Source organism: Archocentrus centrarchus, chromosome 8, assembly GCF_007364275.1.
Source record: "Archocentrus centrarchus isolate MPI-CPG fArcCen1 chromosome 8, fArcCen1, whole genome shotgun sequence".
NCBI classification, from domain to species: domain Eukaryota; kingdom Metazoa; phylum Chordata; class Actinopteri; order Cichliformes; family Cichlidae; genus Archocentrus; species Archocentrus centrarchus.
In genome coordinates, this window is record NC_044353.1 from 15663737 (window position 1) to 15680902 (window position 17166).

Here is a 17166-nt window from a genome sequence, read left to right on the forward strand (position 1 = left end):
CATGTATTAAATGACACAAGAGGCCAGCAAAATATTTTTTGCACTAACATGCAACTGAAATTTGTCACTGTGATACTTTGATTACTGGGGGAAAGGAACCACGGTCACTGTCACAACAGGTAAAAACTTAAAAAAACCCTTTGTCTTCATATAGTTTTATTTATTTATTTATTTATTTGGACCTCAGTGGCTCCAGCCGAGTTTTTAGGGTGCTTGTTTTTGTATGTTGGATGTGTTGATTTCTCACACTGTGACGATGCTTTTCACTACTGGGGAAAAGGAACAATGGTCACTGTCACATCAGGTAAGAGGAGCTTTCCGACTAATAATGTCATGTTAAAAATGTCAGATTTAATTTAGATATGTTCGACTCTGAGGTGGTCCGTTTTTGTAAGTCGGATATGTTGAATTTTTAAACTGTGACGATGCTTTTGACTACTGGGGTAAAGGCACAATGGTCACTGTCACATCAGGTAAGACGATCGAATTTCTTCTTCTTAATGTTAAGATTTAAATTCAAAAAGTGTTTTTTTTTTACGATTATTATTGTTTTGAGATAATGCCACATATTAATTTCTATATTTCTACAAGTTGACAATCTGTACTCAGTTTAAACTGGTTAAAAATGAGGTTTTATTGAATTCAATAAATTCAATTCAATTCAAGTTTATTTATGTAGCATGAAATCACTACAGACAGTCACCTCGAGACTCTCAAAATTGCTTGAGTCTGAATCTCTATTTTATCATAAACAGATGTAGCCATAAATAGAAACAGATTTTTATATTGAGTGGTGAATAATTCTTTATCCTGTTACTGCGACTTTGACTACTGTGGAAACGGAACAGTGGTCACTGTCGCTTCAAGTATGAATTTTTATATTTATTTTAAAAGCTAAATTCTTATTTTTCCATTTAATTATATGTAATATGACAAAGAATTTGCTAAAACCTAACCCTTGTGGTTCTTTCTCTTTGATTATATTGGAACATAATTATATAACTAAATATTAAGCTTAGAATGATTCAAAACTAACAGCGTATCACAGAAGTTAGTTTTTGTGAGAGGTGCAAAAAGACTCTGTTAACTGTGATAACTGGGCTTTCGACTACTGGGGAAAAGGTACAACGGTTACAGTCACATCAGGTAAGATGATCTAATTCTTTCTGTTTAATGTTAAAATTTTGATTTTAAAACTGTGATATTTTAAAGAAATTTAAAGAAAATTCAGTGCATTCATTTCTAGAATACTGCAAAATAAATGTGTTATAATTTGTAGGCTTAGTTTAAATGTTGGTGGTGAAATCAGGTTTTGTTTAATCTTCTGATTTTCTATTTGCAAACAATAAGGAGAATATATGAGATAGTAGATTATTATAAGGTGGAAAGGTTTTTGTATGAAGTGGTGAATAACTTGTTAGACTGTGACTACGCTTTTGACTACTGGGGGAAAGGCACGATGGTCACCGTCACCTCAGGTATGAATTGTTATATTTTTAACTAAAGAGAGAAAATTCTCATCCCTCCACTACAATATAATGTCATTATTTTCACATGGGTACAACCATAGGGAGAAGTTTATTAATGTAAATAATTATACCAACAGATTTGTTCTAGTCCAGCAAAGACTGAACATAATACAGTAATGTTGAACATGATTCTATCAAGAAATATTTGTTTCACGCTGAATTTAATTATGTCTGAAATGAATGTTTTAGTTATTAGTTTTGTGATGTGAGATAAGACACTCATTTGTGTTTATTTACATTTACTGTAAGAATATTCCCAAACATGATATTGTCAAAATAGGTATTAAGGGTTTGTGTATTTTCAGTGAATTGATAGACTTTTAGAATCTAGTGGGACTGATAAATGTTAAAATAGACTTTCTGCATATCATTAGTAAATTAGCCTTTTTTAAATTAAGAATTAAGTTGATTTAATAATGTTCTACGGTGCTTTTGACTATTGGGCAAAGGGGACAATGATCACCATTTGATCAGGTAATAATGCCATTTAATCTCAACCGTCAACACTGTGAAATGATGTTTACATCACACCATCCTTTACTCATTTTTTTAAAGTTACTAATGGTTTTTGTCCATGTTACGCATTTGAAATAATTTTCCAGTGAATATGTAGAATACATAAGAAAAGTGGAACTTATACTTTTGAGGGTGGATGATGAGCACACAGCCTCTAAATAAATGTTGCAGAGAATCATTCAACACTTGAAATGTCTACACTGAACATTTAACATGTAATATTGTTCATGCTGGCCTCTGTTACACAACAGAATCAGCTCAAGTGATTTCTCTTTAAACACTTCTATGTGTCTTATTATTATATTTTTATTTTGGTTTATTAATTACTGTTGTTTGCCCTTTATTAGACTCTTCAAGTGGACCCACTGTGTTTCCTCTGATACCGTGTGGCTCTGAGAGCGGAGAGACGGTCACTGTTGGCTGCCTTGCCACCGGCTTTAACCCTTCTTCGGTGACTTTCTCATGGACCAAAGGTGGCACTGCCTTGCCAGACTTCATTCAGTACCCCGCAGTGCAGAAGGGCAACGTTTATACTGGAGTCAGTCAAGTCCAAGTGAGGAGACAGGACTGGGGCGCAGGACAGAATGTCCAATGTGCTGTGACTCACGCAGCTGGGAATGCACAGGCTTCTATCAATAACCCACCACCACCACCAACACCACCATGTAAGACTCATGCTACATCATATTTAATTATTTTCTTGATTTATTTGGCTTCTAATAGGTTTCCATGAAACACTGATAAAATTTTTAAAATTAAACAATTTTAAGGAATTGAAAAGCAGAAGCAGTTTGACAAGAAACAATTGTCATTAAAATGGTTTGTTATGCATTATAAAAATACAAAACCCTAACTCAGTGCAAGTTGGGCTTTTGGTTTTAGTTCAATTTTTTTTTTTTTTTTTTTTTTGGGGGGGGGGGGGGGGGGTGCAGCAAATGAGTAAATTGCTGTGAACCATACTGGTCATAAAACCAGATAAGACTTATGTTAAGTCATATATAATGTCTTTTAAGTAGTTTATTTGAATTCTAAGAGGTTTACAAGAAAGAAAGCACTAATAACTTATTTCACAATTCCAACATAGTTTGAAAGGATTTTTTTTTTAACTACAAAAAATGCAGAAACAGTTTGACAAAAAAACTAACAGCCATTAATTTGAGGGTTTAATTCATGATCAAATACGTAAAGACTTTTGCTTGTTTTCTTTTTCTCTGAACAGCTACACCCAAACCCACCACAATTCCAGTTACAACTCCTGTTTCAACAGGACGTATGTAACCGCACACACAGACACAAACACACTCACACACACACGGTGGTACAGATGATTACTATGCTGGCAGCAGCCGTGGGAAAACGCAAATTTTTTGACTTTGACTTCAGCTATACATGACACTCGGTAGTTATAAGCAATGAAAATGCTGCCTCTTCTAACCTCTTCTACTAGAACTCCTCTTTGGGCTGTTTAAAAAATGAAATAGACACAGCTGCAGGTGCACAAAGACCTGAAGTAGACAGGGTCACATAATTGTGTGAATAATCAGGATATTTCAGCAAGACAAAGCAGAGAGAGTTGTTTTTCCAAAAGACCGTATCAACTCAGTTCACAGGTGAACAGTTTCACTGTGAGTGAAAGCAATCAGTAGCTCAGAGACTGAGACAGATAGGACTGCATGCACAGAAGGACAATAAGCTTTGGAGATGTGTTTACATGGGTTCAGCATAACATGAGCTCCAGTTTGACAAAAACTAATAGCCATTAAGTTGACATGTTACAGATTATCAAGTATAGTAGCATTATTCATAGCAAATTGCTGTTTTTGTTTGTTTTTTAATCTCAGCAACTCCACCAAAAACCCCCAAAACTACAGTCCGGGATGCAGGTGAGAAACACAGTATGTAACCAAATGTGTAATTCAACACACACACACACACACACACACACACACACACACACACACACACACACACACACACACACACAAAACTGTGTACCTATGTATATGTGTGTATGCATATATAAAAGTCAGTGTCTGCACTTTAAACTTGTACACAAATCTCCCTGTTTAACTAAGTATCTCTTCTTAATGGGACAGAGACAACGATGAGACTTCACTTGCTCTCAGAACAGCAGATTCTCAGCCTTACAGACGAAGTCACTCTGGTGTGTCTGGTGACCAGTAGTGTGAAAAAGGAGTTCAAATTTGAATGGTCAGAAATACATGGAAAGAAGCATAGCTCATCCACTGAAGGCGTCGACTTCCCAGCAAAGCAGACCAAAAATGACAAAAAATGGCGATCTATGAGTCTTTACACCATGACTAAGAAAGACTGGGAAAGTAATCCGAAGAGACTGTTCATTTGCAGCGTCCCGTCTGAAGGTCTTACAAAACAAACGTCTCGGGTCGAGGAAAATTCCATTGAATGTAATTGTTCCTATTAGTAGCTGATATTTTGTGCTGATGTCATTCTGTCTCTGTGTGAGTTTTCTCTATGAAAACCTATGTACCTGTGATGTCATTAGTCACTGTGAGACAAAATGTATGTTTTCTTTGTCATAGTGCTGTTTTTCAGTCTGTCTGAGTGACAGTGTGTGATTGCTTGATAAATGTGCTGTCTGTTTTCAATAAATGTTGCATGGAGACTCTTTGGTATGTGTGTAGATGAACAAATTGAAAAGTTTTTTTAACTGTTTATTGACACTATTAAGAAAAAAGAAAAGTGGATTAAGCTAATAAAAGGGAGAAAAACACAGATGCACACAGATCTCCTCTAACCACTAATACTGTACCTTCCACTTAGATAATGTTTGTGATCTGAGAGGCACAGATGACATCAATGAAGAGGATTTTAGCAGCCTGTGGTCCACAGCCTCCTCCTTCATATTCCTCTTCATGTTCTCTCTCTTCTATAGCATAATAATCAGCCTGGTTAAGGTAAACATGCAGACTGCATTTTCTCTATTTCAGTTTTTTGATGACTAAATGGAGTTGTAACGTAGGATAAACTCAGTCACAAGAATATGTGAGACATGGAAACTCTGAGTGCTCAGAAATCAATTTTTCCAGAATTAAGAATTTTAATGTTCTGTTTGCAATTAAAAAGGTCAACTTTTCTGATGCAAATGTATTTCATTTTGCTTCTTAAAAAAGACAAAAAAATAACACTTGTGTTTGAGAAATTATTAGGCTGTAATGTATTCTCCTCTGCTACATTAAGATGTACAGTGAAGTGAAATTAAGAAAGAAAGTGCATTAGCTATATTTAACTGTCTGATGTTTTCTTTTTGCAGATGAAGAAACCATAAAGAACGGGATGAATCAGGGCATCATTTCCAATCTGTTTTTAAAATCTATTTTTCAATCTATTTTTATGTATATACATCATTTATTTGTTATAATACCTGCCTGTCACGTATAAGTACCAAATCAACAAATTTGTAAACTGTGGAAAATAAATAAAAAAAATAAAACTGCATTTCTTCATATTAATATGATTACGCTTCCCTGTCGTTCCTTTAGTGTTAGGAAATAACCAATTTTTCTGAATTATTAATAATTCCATGATTCAGTAAATGAAATTTGCAAGCTTAAAATTTAAAGGCAGTATGAATGTGAGTGTTGTGCATAATAAACATAGAAAGCCTTGCAGGATGTTGCTCTATCATTTCTCAAGGGTTCTAAGAATAACATCTGAAGTCAATGTACCGTAAACTTCTGTTATCGGTTAGAGTCGGGAGGTTTCGAGGTTCCGGGTGCACCCCTGGGACCACACCTGCACCAGTAAAACTGTGCGGAAACCATTACAAGCTTGAATTAATTTCCAAGAAACAAGATCTGCATCTGTCAGTATATTACATATTTACATATCGAGGCATGAAATAGCTCACGTGCATTCCTTAGACATAAATGCTCACAGATAAAGCTCAGAATGAAGGTGGGCCCACCTTCAAGAGTGGTGTAAGTGAAATTTAAATAAATAAAGTGCATCTTCATCTGTGGGTCCACCGCTACGATGGTTGGTTAGCCATCACCAGTCTGACCGTCTGTGTCTGGAAGTCCCACAGGATCTTAGCTCTGTTATTCTCAGTCACCTTTGTAGCATAACCCATTTGACCTTGGGACTACAAGGCCATATTTGGCACAGATGTTCCTGTATACTTTGCCAGCTACTTGGTTATGGCGTTCCATGTATGCCCTGCCTGCTTACAGCATCTTGCAGGCTGTTGTTATGTGCTGGATTGTCTCAGGGGCATCTCTGCACAGCCTCTATCAATCTAACTCCACAGTTCCTTGCATCATTATATGGAGTGTGCATTATTCATTAAAGTGGGTGTGAAAATATGTGATCTGTGCAACAAACGCAAAGTTTTCTCAAAGTATTTTGCTCATTTGATTCATAGAAATAACTTCTGTTGCCGGTTAAGGTCTGCTGGGTTTCAGTTTCAGGATGTTTCTAAATGTGTCATCTTTAGAAAGCCTCTTCTCTGCTTTTTCTGCATCTTTGGGACCACACCTGCATGAATGCATTTCTTCAAACCACAAACAACTTGTGTCCGTTTGCAAACGTATCCAGCTATAAGTGATACACATGCCTTCAGAAGGGTCAAAAGTTTGCAGACAAAAGCAAGTATATATGCTCAAAATGTGACCACACCCTCACAAACTGCACACAGGAAACAGAAAAAAATGTGAATGTATAAAATTAACATTTAAGGACAGTCACTACTTTAATTTTAATTATTTTATGACAGTTTGTTTTTCATATTTTATGTCATATTTCATATTTCCATTCAGATTTGCAGTTTTAACTATTGCATTGTTTGGAAAGTTCAAAGCATTTTCATTTGTGCCTGTAAAAGTCATATGTAATATACCTAAACAAGTACGGCTTTATACTCGACCCTGAAGTCAGAAACGTGATAAAATACTGCCATCTAGTGGGGTAGGCTGTTTGGCACTTGAGTTTCATGTAGTTCATAGAAGCAGTGTTTGGAAACAAACCAAAAAAAAAACTTACTGAATGCAAAAATTAAACATTTCTTGTTTGACTTTTTTTTAATCTCAATTAGGCATATAGAGCCTGCTGTTGCTGCAAGTCTGAGAAACTGAAAGAGCAAAAACTGAACTAAATCTGTGGGCTGCCTTCTTTCTGTATTCTGTACAGACAGACAGCCTTTAAAAAATGAAAGCCTTGCTTAGGCCGCCATCCACAGGTCTTTATGTGCACAAAACCATGGAGTGTGAAACTCTGCGAGCCTGCTCACTGAAAGATGTGGACACAAGTGCACAAAATGTGATTTTCATCATGCAGAGGTTAATGTATTATCAATGCTTTTCTGTTACACAAGCTTAAGTTGTTTTTTTTTGAAGAACGTAATTTCAAGGTCACCAGGAAATGCTGGTGCTGAGACGCAAACATAAACACAGCATACAAAATATTTAAGTCTATTATTCAGGTAGAACTGTAAAGTAAGAAATATTAAATATGTCTTAAATATTTGTAAAATAACGTGTGTTTTTGTTGCATCTTAATAAGAAAATGCCATTGTTCTCAGTGACAAGTCAGAAACTGTTGCTGTGTGGCAAGAGTGGGGAGGTTTTGGTAAGAGCTTCCATCACTGTGTTATTATGGTGGTTACAACACGGTGGTAAACCCCACAACAAAAACCCTGGCCTGAAACCCGTCTCTAACTTTACTGGTCCTGTTAAGTGAATGAACACAATGAATGGTTGATGATAATATGATTTTTTTTTTATTACGTATTATTATTGTTAAATTAAATACATTATGAATGTGCTGTTTCCCCATTTACTCTATGAAGTCATATAAAGTCGAATTAATCATTTATATATTTATAAATAGTGTTATAAGTGTTCCCAGTGATATGCCATAATTATTTACAAATTAAGATATTTTTCACCGCTAATTAGGTAAAATTAATTTTAAAAATGCATACTTTTTTAAAGAAATAAACATAGTAATAACTGAAATGATTTTGGTTATTTTTAATACACAGTAAATACAAAATACAAAATGAAATACAAATCTTTGTGTTTTCTATAACTCCAAAGATGCACACAATAGTAATAATTAAGCAATAGTCATTCCTATAATAAAGCTGTTAAAAGCTTATCAAAATTCAAATTAATGACTCCTGCCTTTAAACAATGTGAATTTATATCCATACTATTGATATACAATGGTCACTACAATGTGCTTTATTTTAAATTTTTTAAATAATAGAGCATCTGTTTTCTTGTTTATGTAAAGTAATGGGTGGCAGCTACACAGTGTCTTAGGTTTTTGAACTGTTATATTCCACAGTGTATGGGGTGGCCACAGTGATCCACTCAGCTACAAAAACCTCCTTAAGAAAGGCACAGGCTTCCTACTGTAAAGCAAATGTGTATAAATGCAACAAATAATATAAGTGGAGCCTTCATTATTATACAGTCTGCTCTTCAGCAAATCCTAAAATTAATTTTAAAAAATGTATGATTTTATTATTAATCAGTGTTGTGCAATCAAAATGAAATGATCATTTTGGATTGTAAAAAATGAGAATTTACAAAAATGAAGAGAAGAAAACTGATAAAATAATTATTATGTCACATAGTAATTATCGATATTAGATGTGTATGACTGACTGTAGCATCATTTCTATGTGCATGACAAGGGTTACAGCTACAAAATCATTCCACAAAACACTCACTGGACCATTTACAGTAAAGATGATGTAAATGAAGTTCCTTAAAGACTTGGGATAAGAGAACTGAAAAGATGTGTATAAATATCCTTTCCTAGATGACTAGTTTTAGCTGTTTTCCTCATTTAAAATACATTTGTGTCATTTCTCCAGGCTTGCAGTTTTTTCTGATTAAAATATGACAATAGGAATACTGAATGTTTTTAAGAATTCTGCATACATGAAAATACTAATTAGATAAAGAATAAAAACATAGTCATATATATACATAGGAATATATATCATTTTTTTCAGGTTTTTTAATCTATTCTGAAAGTTAAACTAAACAGGTAAAACTATATGTGTTACAGGCAGTTTGCAGGGAGGCATTTTTGTGTAGGATTTCATCACAGTGCAGTATAGCAGCCACAGTAACTCATCCTGTGACAAAAACCTGCTGTCATAAAGAAAAACACGAGATCATTATGTTGTCTCTAAAGAAAGAATGAGCATCTTCTAAATGGCAACAAAAAATGCCTGGTTGAAGTATCCAAAAGTGTTTTACTCTTAGTTAATAACTGGGATTCAAAACATATACGTAATAAATAGGATTCAAAATGTAAAATTAATAATAATAATAATAATAATAATAATAATAATAATAATAATAATAATAATAATAAGAGGAAGATAAATAAAATAGAAGAGAATAGACCACAGATTCATTCATGAACTAGAATCTTACCAAAAATCTTGCAAAAAACTGACAATGCACGATGCAGTGCATGTATCAGGCAGAGGTTTTTGTATGACTGTGTGCAACAGTGTATACAGTGGGAGCCACAATGACATCTGGCAATACAAAAACCTGTCCTGAACTAAAAGTATGCAGAAAGTCACTGAGCATCATAAAATAAGAGACTGGCGTATTCTGACACATTTCTGAAGAAAGGTTATATTTAACAGAACACTGCATGAAAAAATTCTGTCTATTGAAATCTGTGTTCAAATGTGAAAAACAACAAACAACCAAACAACTCATCATGCTTTTGTCCTAAATGATTTGTGTCAGCAACGTTGATAAAAAATTGGTAATCTATCTGAGATTCTGTCTGAGATTGATTGCAATGCACTACAATGTGCGAGCTGCATTGTTTTGGTTGGTCCACCATGTGTCCCACATAGTGGGGAGGATGTGCATGGATTTTATTTTGTTTGCTACAACTACTTGCAATCAGAAAAGAAAAAGAAAAAAATGCAATCACTCACCAACCACCATTTTTTTCATGGTCGCAAGGATGTTGCCGACTTATTTTTCCTCTAGTGTTGGGCCTCCTACTCAGCCAGTCATAGCAGCAACTCGGTGCATTTAGGCATGGTCAAGCCAAACTGCTGAAGTTCAAAGCATCAGAAAGGTAATTTAAGTTATTTTGAATCTGGCATGGTTGTTGGTGCCAGACAAGCTCATCTGAGTATTTCAGAAACTGCTGATCATTACAGAGATTGGTCAGAAAAAGAGAAAATATCCACAGAGTGGCAAAAATGGCTTCTTGATGCCCGAGGTTTTTGTATAACTATCTGTGACTGTGGGGTGGGACCCACACGGTTATATGGCAATACAAAAACTTAATCTAAACTGAACTGTGGTTCAAGATCACTGTGTTTTATATATATATATATATATATATATATATATATATATATATATATATATATATATATATATATTCACAAGGTTTTACTGACTAAAAGAAAGTTTTCTTTAGATAAAAGGAACTTGAACTTTGTTTTCTTTGTTTTGTAACCCATTCAGTAACGGTCGTGTTACATACTGTACATTAAAATAATCTAAAAAATTAACATTATGTTAATGATGGAAAGGTAAAGAGGAGCACAAATATTTATTATAAAAAATATATTAAAAGATTAAGCTATTTTGAATAAAAAAAATCTAAAAACTAAATTCATTTAAAAGTCATTTTTTCTACTCATAATATAACATATGTGAATGAAATACAATTATGCACATGAAGCATATTTAATCATTACTAATGTAAAGTTAAAGGCACCAACTATATATATTGTATTTGTTCATTTGTTATGGTTTGTTGGTAGCTAAAAAAAAAAAAAAAAAAAGACTGGCAGGGCAGTATACAGTGTATGTATCAGTCAGAGGTTTTTGTATGCCTTTGTACCAGAGTGCATAACTGGGGCCACAGTGATATCTGCCAATGCAAAAACTTGAACTTGTGCAGGAAGTCACTGTGCCTCATAAAAGAGGAGATTGGTTCATTCTGCCTGACTTTTTGAGTCTGAAGGAGACGGTCAACAGAAGGAAATTTTCTAGAACAGTTCTGGAAAAAAATTATTTATTTTATTGTAAGATGAAATACAAAGAACATCATAAGATAGCGGGCACTATGGATTTGATTAAAGTAACATGAAAGTGTTTACTTAAAGCATTTAGTCATCACAAAGGCGACATGTGGCCTGATGTTTTTGTATGGACTTGAGCCACAGTGTACTATAACAGCCACAGTGATGCATCCTGTGACAAAAACCTCACTGCTCTGAGAAAAAGCCTCTGTGTCCTTACTGCATTGTAGAAAAAAAGGACATTAGACAGACAGACAGACAGACAGATAGATAGATAGATCCCTGCTTGGTACAAGCAGTCAGACAGTACCAAATATTAGACATGCACCTTATGAGGCAAAGGTTTTTTCATTAGTCTGTGTCACTGTGGTGGAATCCACACTGTTAAATGACAATACAAAAACAGTTGTAAACTGAACTACGGCACATGCTGTTATGAAAAGAGAGAATATATTTATACAACATTTCACTGACTGAAAAAGTCCCATTTAGAAAAGAGTAAATAGCCCTTATGTTTATTTATCATTTCTTAAACTTATAAAACATTAAAATTATAGGAAATTTTAGTAGTCAATGAAATTAATGTTCATGTGCAGTATTATACTTGTGTTTGCACAAGTATCTCACAAATAATCATTAGAAACTGAAGTTAAATAACCTACCTTTATTATCTTTACACTCTTCTCTCATTCAGATTAGGTCATTGTCATTTGTTAATTCAGTAATTTTTTTGCAGTGTAGTGAGGTCATAAAAACAATAAATAAAATGAATGAATAAATAAAATACCAAATCTTGTAAGTGTAGTCATTCTGAAAAATATGCAGAAATCATTGCTCTCTCATTACGCAGTCTAATATAGATGGAAAGGGGTTATTTATGCTGACGGTGGTCCAATTTTTTGAAAAAGTTTAATTACAGTGATCACTATTCATTTATAAGGATGCTTCTTAGTCTAATTTGCATTTTAATTGAGCAGAAAAAAATTACGTTTCTGCAGTTTTTTCACTCTTAGTTTTGCCTGATAATACATAGAAGAGGAAATTAAATTCTAAATTCTCACAAATGCCATGTTTATGCTGATAATTAAAAACAGAAACAATCAATCAGACCCCCGGGCTTAGGTCAACTAAGAAGTAGTTTTAAGCTAATGGGTATAAGATGGTGGTTTTTGTACGGGGCTGCATTACAGTGCAGTATTACGGCCACAGTGATACAGACTATGTCGAAAACCTCATTCCACTGAGAAAGACGCGATGCTGGTCCATAAAACAAGTATCCAAGATAACTGAACTTTAGCTGTTTCCCCACATGAACTTTGGAAAATTCTAGAAGAAATCTTTAAGAAGAAGAATCTTTAAGTAATAAATTCATGATAGCCAGAATGCACTGTGACATTTTTGTACGGGGTTGAGCCACGGTGTACGATGGCAACCACTGTGATGCATTCTATGACAAAAACCTCATCCACTAAAAATGATAAAGAAAGAAACAATAGTGAGTAAAGACATCTGTTTCCTGTATGTGTCTCAGAAAACGATGTGAAAGGCAAAAATGTTTCAAATTTAATAAGGTATATTTACCATAAATGTCATTTTGATGCCAAAATCTTTCAACTGATACAACTTCCTGAGCATTCATGTAAACAGTTATTTATCAATAATTGTTGTTGCATTAATAAAGCAAATATCATTTTAAAGGTTAATGCAAAAAAATAAGCTTTCAGCTGTAACATTTTAAATGAATTGCAGCATGATTAGTTATACTGTAAAATATATCCATAAAACAAATATAAATGTGTTAACTGAAAAGTGAAAAACACTGACTTGTGCACCCTACCAGGTGAAGGTTTTTGTAGGAGAATGCCACACTGTGTATAGTGGGAACTGGGGCTCACAGTGTTAGAAGGCAATACAAAAACCTGTCAACTAAATAACAAAGTTGCTACGTCTTTTAAAAAAAAAAAATAGAAAAAAAAATTCCAGATCCCTAGACTTCAATTTTTCCTCTACTTATCTGGGTCGTGGGGGCAGCGGCCCAAGTGGAGAAACCCAGTCCTCCCTCTCCCCTCCCCTGCATCTCTCAGCTGGTCTAACTGACCAGCCAAGAGTTCCAGTTCATATAGTTAATAAACTGACACACAGACATAAAAAAATGTTATTAAATTAATGTAAGAAGTTTTTAAAGTTACAGCAAATGTGATGTGTCATGACAGCTGATGTACAAGGTGAAGTTTTTGTACAGCATTCAGTCACAGTGCAGTATGAGCACCACAACAGCGATACATCCTATGACAAAAACTAAGGTCAACCTGCACAGGGTCACCAGTAGTAGTAGTACGAGTAGGGTCTTTACCCACAATACAAAGTGCCTTGAGGCGACAGTTTGTTGTGATTTGGCGCTATATAAATAAAATTGAATTGAATTGAATAGTTCTTTTTATACAGTTTTCTAATGCCCTTGGAGTTGACTGTGAATTCATGTAAAATAGTTACTAGTAAAATAAACGTAAAATAGTTAATAGTTGGATGACAAAATTCACATCATTCCAACCAATGTAAAGCCTCATCATCCTGTCAGATTGGCATGTGTCCAACAGAAATGTTCTAAGGGATGTTTTCTTATACCAACATCATGAGCTTGAAATTTATAGTTTCCTTTGCCTTCATAAGATTAGCATGTAGATCTTTATAAATTACACTTCACCAAACGTTGTCACTTTAAATTAACCATTTTTAAATGTTATCTGCATCACTTTATTTATAGTTAATGTTTACTTTAAATGTATACTGTCATGAAAACTACAGTTTCATAACAATATACTGTCAGGGACATTTTCAGACTTGCAAACAGCATCCTTTCTGATTACTATTATTGCAACACACAGGAAGCAATCTTCACCACAACAGGTGTTTCCACATCCAGTTAACAAACTGACACTTTGGACTGACAGTCAAAAGCTCAGCAATGAGAGTTCATGGTAACACACAAAGCAGCAGAAAGACAGTGTATTTGAATGCTTTCAATCTGAAAAGAAATATTGTAACAATACCATTTCCTTAGACAATAGCACATCTGAAATGATTAACACCAGGTAAAATGAAATGATGATTAATACCACTTTAAAATGAGTATGAGGACCCCTTAGACAACAAGAACAAGAAGACTTTGTCATTATATGTAAACATATAATGAACACCCATCCAAGAGAAATACAAACAACAGAAACAAACAGGGGGGGGGGGTCTGAGGAAAAGCAGCCGTTTTTCCGGCGCTACCTTTAGCAGGAAAACAGAGAGCTACACTGGGATAGGAAGGTTCAAAAAAATCATCTCGTACTGTGTTCATTATGAACACCTTACAAGGTTGCAAAAAACACCTCAGCAAAGCAGCAGCACATTTAAAGCTGGAGAGCACTAGGGTGGGTGGGGGAGGGGCTGCCAGCAGAGACGAGCAGGATACTGTGATTGTTTAGGTTCAGTCCGTCATAACTATTTGCTGACAGACAGTTTTCTGGTTACCTCTCAGAAATCCAATCATCCGAATTTTTGGTTCTACTCCGCCACGCAGAAACAGACACTCCAACACTCCTCCAGATGTAATCCACTTTGATTCAGTTCTACTGAGTCTGATTGAGTTTGTACTGTTTCTGCATCCCTCATAGGCAGCCTTACTAGGGCCTGAACAGCTGCCCGGAAACCAGGTATCTCCAGGTCCAATTCGGGAAAAATCCTGGTATCAATATATATGCCACGTCCACACAGTGCAGCCAGGAACGTTATCTTCCATCCCCACAGGAATCCATAGCATAGCCAGCCAGTTATGTAGTCGGACCAGAGGAAAGAGGGTTCCCCTTCTCCCAATCTCCTCGTGATGAGAATTTGACCATCAATAGTGTTGAGAGACCAGCTGACCAGATCCAGAATTTAATTTCCAGTTCAGGGATGTGTGAAGAGACGCTCTAAGCAGCAAAGCAGAAGAAAGCAGGGGTAGATAGGGAAGGTTGGAGAGAAGAGAAAAAACATGTCCGTCTCCACTGAGAGCAGGAAAAACAAAAAAAAGAGTGTGTCACTGTCAGTGCTCAATGTCAGACATGTTATCCAGCCCAAAAAAATGCAGAACATTCATTAAAAATCTGTTTTGTTCACTGAAAAACTGTTAAATTGTGTTAGTAGCACCAGTTAAATCTGTATACTGTAAACCAGCTCTAACCATTTGGTTACTGGGTTGATATAAGCAACCTGTAGTAATGTACTGTATTTGTCCACTTTAATATTATGGTGAGAACAAGCTAGTGACTTGGGAGTCAGACGATTAACCCTTTCTTCTCCATAGTAATGTTTTGAACTTACCAGGCACTCGTGATTCATTACAGATTCAAGACTCCCTAGAATAGTTTTGTTCTGTGATACATATGCATATGTATCAAAAGCAAGTTTTACACTATTGTGTAAAATCTTGATTGTCAGTAAATCAGGTAAAATCTTTTATAAGAAATTTCATTACCTCATTTACTGACAATCAAGATTTTCACCTATACTGCAATTATGATCCAAAGCTATTTTTACGTGAAGCTTCTCATTTTGTCTTAGAGACTAACATAAAATCTGATTTTACTTAGCTTGTTAGTTAACAATGGAAGGTTTTATATCTTTGAATCCTTTTTTGCACTACAGTGAGTACTTCAAGCTACAGTCTCCAAAAAGGTAAGGTTAGATGTAATCAAGCATGGAGGTATATCATGAGTCTAGATCTGGCAACAAGGACAACACAAGCCTGAAGGAAGACCGTAGAGAGCCTCTGTCATGCACTGCTGCGTCAGGCAAGGCAGAAAACCCCAAAGCAGGACTCAAATAGGCAGGAGTAAATTAAATCTGGTTTTAGTCATGAGTGCAAAGCACAGCAGGACTGGTCAGGAGCCAGTGGTACAAACCACAAAATAACTAAACTTGACTCAAACTAAGGGATAAACATGCGCACACAGCAGGAACCAACAACACCACCAACCAAGACAATGACAAGGATACAACAACAGGCAGAGAAAACACAGGAATTAAATACACAAACGGGCTGATGAGAGGAGTGGAAACAGCTGGGAACACAGGTGAACCAAATTACACTGACAAGACAAGGGGAAGCAAAACTGAACACAACACACAGGGACCAGACGACTACCAACAGGAAGTCAAACGAGGGAACAGAGACGCAGACTAGACACTGAACACTGGTAAACACAAGGCACAAGAGATCCAAACATAACTAAACCCAGAAAAGATACATACAATACAAAACAAAGCATAAACCAAAAAACATTAGGTCATAAGGACCCAGGACCATGACAGCCTGTCAGTGAATGGTTCTGTGCATGTTCAAGAGACTGAACCCGTTCTTAATGTTTTGAGGATTTTTTAATTGTTTACACAAACAGGACCTGATACATTTCAGACCTCTCACTTTTAACTCAATTCAGACACATGTGCAAGCGTGCTCACATCAGAACCACTGAATATGCAAACATACAAACCAAATCTGATGTGCTGCCAGTGGGATTAAGGCCAGGGTTGTTGCTTGCAGATGCACTCTCGGGTACCTACTTACAACATGGACAACTATTTGTTTCTTGTTTTCAATACTTTTCACATGGCATCCGACTGAAAGACCCTTGTAGTTGGTGTACTGCAGTCTAGTGAATCATGAGTAAGTCCTCAAGGTCACAAATAATTAGAAGGTATGCGGGTATCTGCACATGGCCTTTGCATTCACTCTCTGATGACAGAATGTACACCACTCTGACCCAAGTCGACCTTCACATATTTGTAGGTGCAGAAAACTGGGCTTCTCTGCTTAGGCTGCTGCCCCTGCAACCTGGCCCTGGATAAGCGGAAGAAAATGGATGGATTTTTTTTTTTTTCTCTAGAATGATTAGCAACACAGAACATGATGGCAAAATGGTCTCAAAAGTCTGAATAGCCCACAAGGGGATGTGAAGCTAGAACTGCTTTTTCAGCTGCTGCTACTGCTTGCAAGCTAAGAGGAAGACCTGCTTCTACTGAGTCCAG

General features: G+C 35.6%; 2 protein-coding genes across 2 annotated transcripts in view; both read left to right on the forward strand.

Moving 5' to 3' along the window:
• Positions 1 to 17166, forward strand: part of LOC115783986 (serine/threonine-protein kinase pim-1-like) — a 1015907-nt gene that overhangs the window by 824604 nt on the left and 174137 nt on the right. The window lies entirely within an intron of this gene.
• Positions 1 to 17166, forward strand: part of LOC115783988 (immunoglobulin mu heavy chain-like) — a 295581-nt gene that overhangs the window by 270265 nt on the left and 8150 nt on the right. The window contains exon 3 of the mRNA XM_030735027.1: positions 1426 to 1478. Coding sequence (XP_030590887.1) covers positions 1426 to 1478 — 53 coding nt within the window. The remainder of the gene's footprint in view (positions 1 to 1425; positions 1479 to 17166) is intronic.